The 2,500-nt window shown below is 32.4% G+C and overlaps 1 protein-coding gene across 1 annotated transcript in view; it reads right to left on the bottom strand.

Moving 5' to 3' along the window:
• Positions 1-107: 107 nt before the first annotated feature.
• LOC137653625 (dynein axonemal heavy chain 7-like) overlaps positions 108-2,500 on the bottom strand; it is a 162,813-nt gene continuing 160,420 nt past the window's right edge. The window contains exon 81 of the mRNA XM_068387191.1: positions 108-314. Coding sequence (XP_068243292.1) covers positions 108-314 — 207 coding nt within the window. The remainder of the gene's footprint in view (positions 315-2,500) is intronic.

Raw genomic sequence — 2,500 nt, 5'->3', positions numbered from 1 at the left:
ATAATCCATCTTACCTTTCAACACCAAATAGGAAAAGTAAAGACTCCAATCCCAATATAATCATCTTTAATAGAATAACAATTCCTGGAAGAGTTTTAAAAGACCATCTAATCAGAGAGAGAACAGAGAAGGGCAACGCCTCTCAGGATCCAGTGATCCTGCGGGAGGTGAGTGGGGATGCTGACGGAGATGACGTAGTTGGTGCAGTGACCCGTCGTGGTGAGGTTACCCCTCCGCTCGCTTGTTTTGTACACGGGGCAGGAATACGTGGGCTCAGGGGGTATTTCCTCTCGTACCATTGGTTTCAGCCAGATCTGGGAGGAGAGGAGGTGCAGAGTTTAAAGTCAGTTTCTTTTAAGAATGACTTAATACTGAAGCAATCTTCTTCTGCCAAAAGCTCAAACTTACGGCGATTGTTTTTATGTTGAAGATGGTGACATAAGTCTCATTTTATAGATTATATATGAAAGATCTATTCTAATGCTGTTACGGTTCTTAAAGTATTTTATTTTGATGGTTCATGACTTCTCTTGTAGTTTATTCATTTCCTTATTTCCTTTCCTCACTGGGCTATTTTCCCCAGTTAGAGCCCCGGGACTAATAGAATCCTGTTTTTCGAACTGGGGTTGTAGCTTAGCTTATAATAATAATAATAATAATAATAATAATAATAATAAAAATAATAATAATAATAATATACTTTCCAGTGGTCAACTTTGAATTTATACATTTAATATTTCATTTTTTTTTTAAATTTCTGAATTAAACCTCAAGTATGTTATTGCTGTACACTGTCTCTTTTTAAGCCAATCATGACTTATTCTAGATCGAGAAAACCACAAATTTAATAAATGTAGAATACTTCGCAAACTGATATGAAAGATCCAGTGAACTATTCTGTAAGCAAGGTTTCCAAAATGTCTGAGAATTAGACTATATTTCATAATCTTCAAGATTCATTTCATTTACATAAGTTCGAAAGAGAACATTTGGCACGTTTGTTAGTAAAAAAAAAAAAAAAAAAAAAAAAAAAAAAAAAAAAAAAAAAAAAAAAAAAAAAAAAGTGCGCGTGAACAGAAGGACCAAAGTTTGGATTTTATCTTTAAAAATCGCCTTTTCCTTAGTTTATACATAATCTATAACTTATGCTAGTAAATCTAAATATATGGTTGTAATAAGATATAAAAAACCTGTAATAATTCAAGTACTTAGCTTTAATTGTAAATAAGGACTACACAAAGTCATACATCAGTCAAGTGAATCTAAAATTCATGACAATTTATTCCTAACCTCTGCAAGCTTGGCAGTTTATTCCTAACTACTTATAAATGCTTCTCAATTTATTACTTACCCCTAAAAGAGTACCAATTTATTCCTTACTTCGAAAATGTGGGAATTTATTTCTAAACTCAAAATGCTTGCCAGCTTATTCCTAAGGACTAAAATCTTGCCAATTTATTCCTACCTCTAAATGCTTGCCAGTTTATTCATAACCTCTAAAAGCTAGCCAGTTTATTCCCAACCTCTAAAACCTTGCCATTTTTTCCTACCTCTAAATGCTTGCCAGTTTATTCCTAGCCTCTAAAAGTTAGTCAGTTTATTTACGACCTCTGAAACCTTGCCAATTTATTCCTACCTCTAAATGCTTGCCAGTTTATTCCTAACCTCTAAAAGCTAGTCAGTTTATTTACAATCTCTTGTCTGTTTCTTCCTTACCTACAAAAGCTCTCCAATCTATTCAAAAGCCACGAATGCTTGCCAGTTTATTCTTGACCTCTAAATGCTTGCCACTTTATTCCTTACCACTAAAGACTTGCCAATTTAATCGTAACCTATAAAACCTTGCAAATTGATTCATAAACCCTAATCGCTTGCCAGTTCCTTCATAACCTCTGTTTCCTTATCAGTTTACCACTAACTCCTAAAAGCTTGCAAAATTATTCCTAATCTCTAAAAGCTTGCAAATTTATTCTTAATTTCTAAAGGCCTGCCAATTTATAGTTTAATCTCTAAATGTCTGCCAATTTATTCCTAAACTATAAATGCTTGCAAATGTATTCCTTAAATCTAAATGCTTGCAAATTTATTCCTAATACATAAAAGCTTGCCAATTTATTCCTACCCTATAAATGCTTGCCAATTTATTCCTTGTCTTTAAATGCTTTCCAATTTATTCCTAACCTATAAATGCTTGCAAATGTATTCCTTATATCTAAATGCTTGCAAATTCATTCCTAATACATAAAAGCTTGCAAATTTATTCCTAGCCTATAAATGCTTGCCAATTTATTCCTTGTCTTCAAAGGCTTTCCAATTTATTCCTAACCTATAAATGCTTGCAAATGTATTCCTTATATCTAAATGCTTGCAAATTTATTCCTAATACATAAAAACTTGCCAATTTATTCCTACCCTATAAATGCTTACCAATTTATCCCTTATCTTTAAATGCTTTTCAATTTATTCCTAATCTATAAATGCTTGCAAATTTATTCCTTAT

This window comes from Palaemon carinicauda, chromosome 14, assembly GCF_036898095.1.
Source record: "Palaemon carinicauda isolate YSFRI2023 chromosome 14, ASM3689809v2, whole genome shotgun sequence".
NCBI classification, from domain to species: domain Eukaryota; kingdom Metazoa; phylum Arthropoda; class Malacostraca; order Decapoda; family Palaemonidae; genus Palaemon; species Palaemon carinicauda.
The sequence above is the reverse complement of the archived record's forward strand: the minus strand, read 5'-3'. Positions and strand labels throughout refer to the sequence as shown.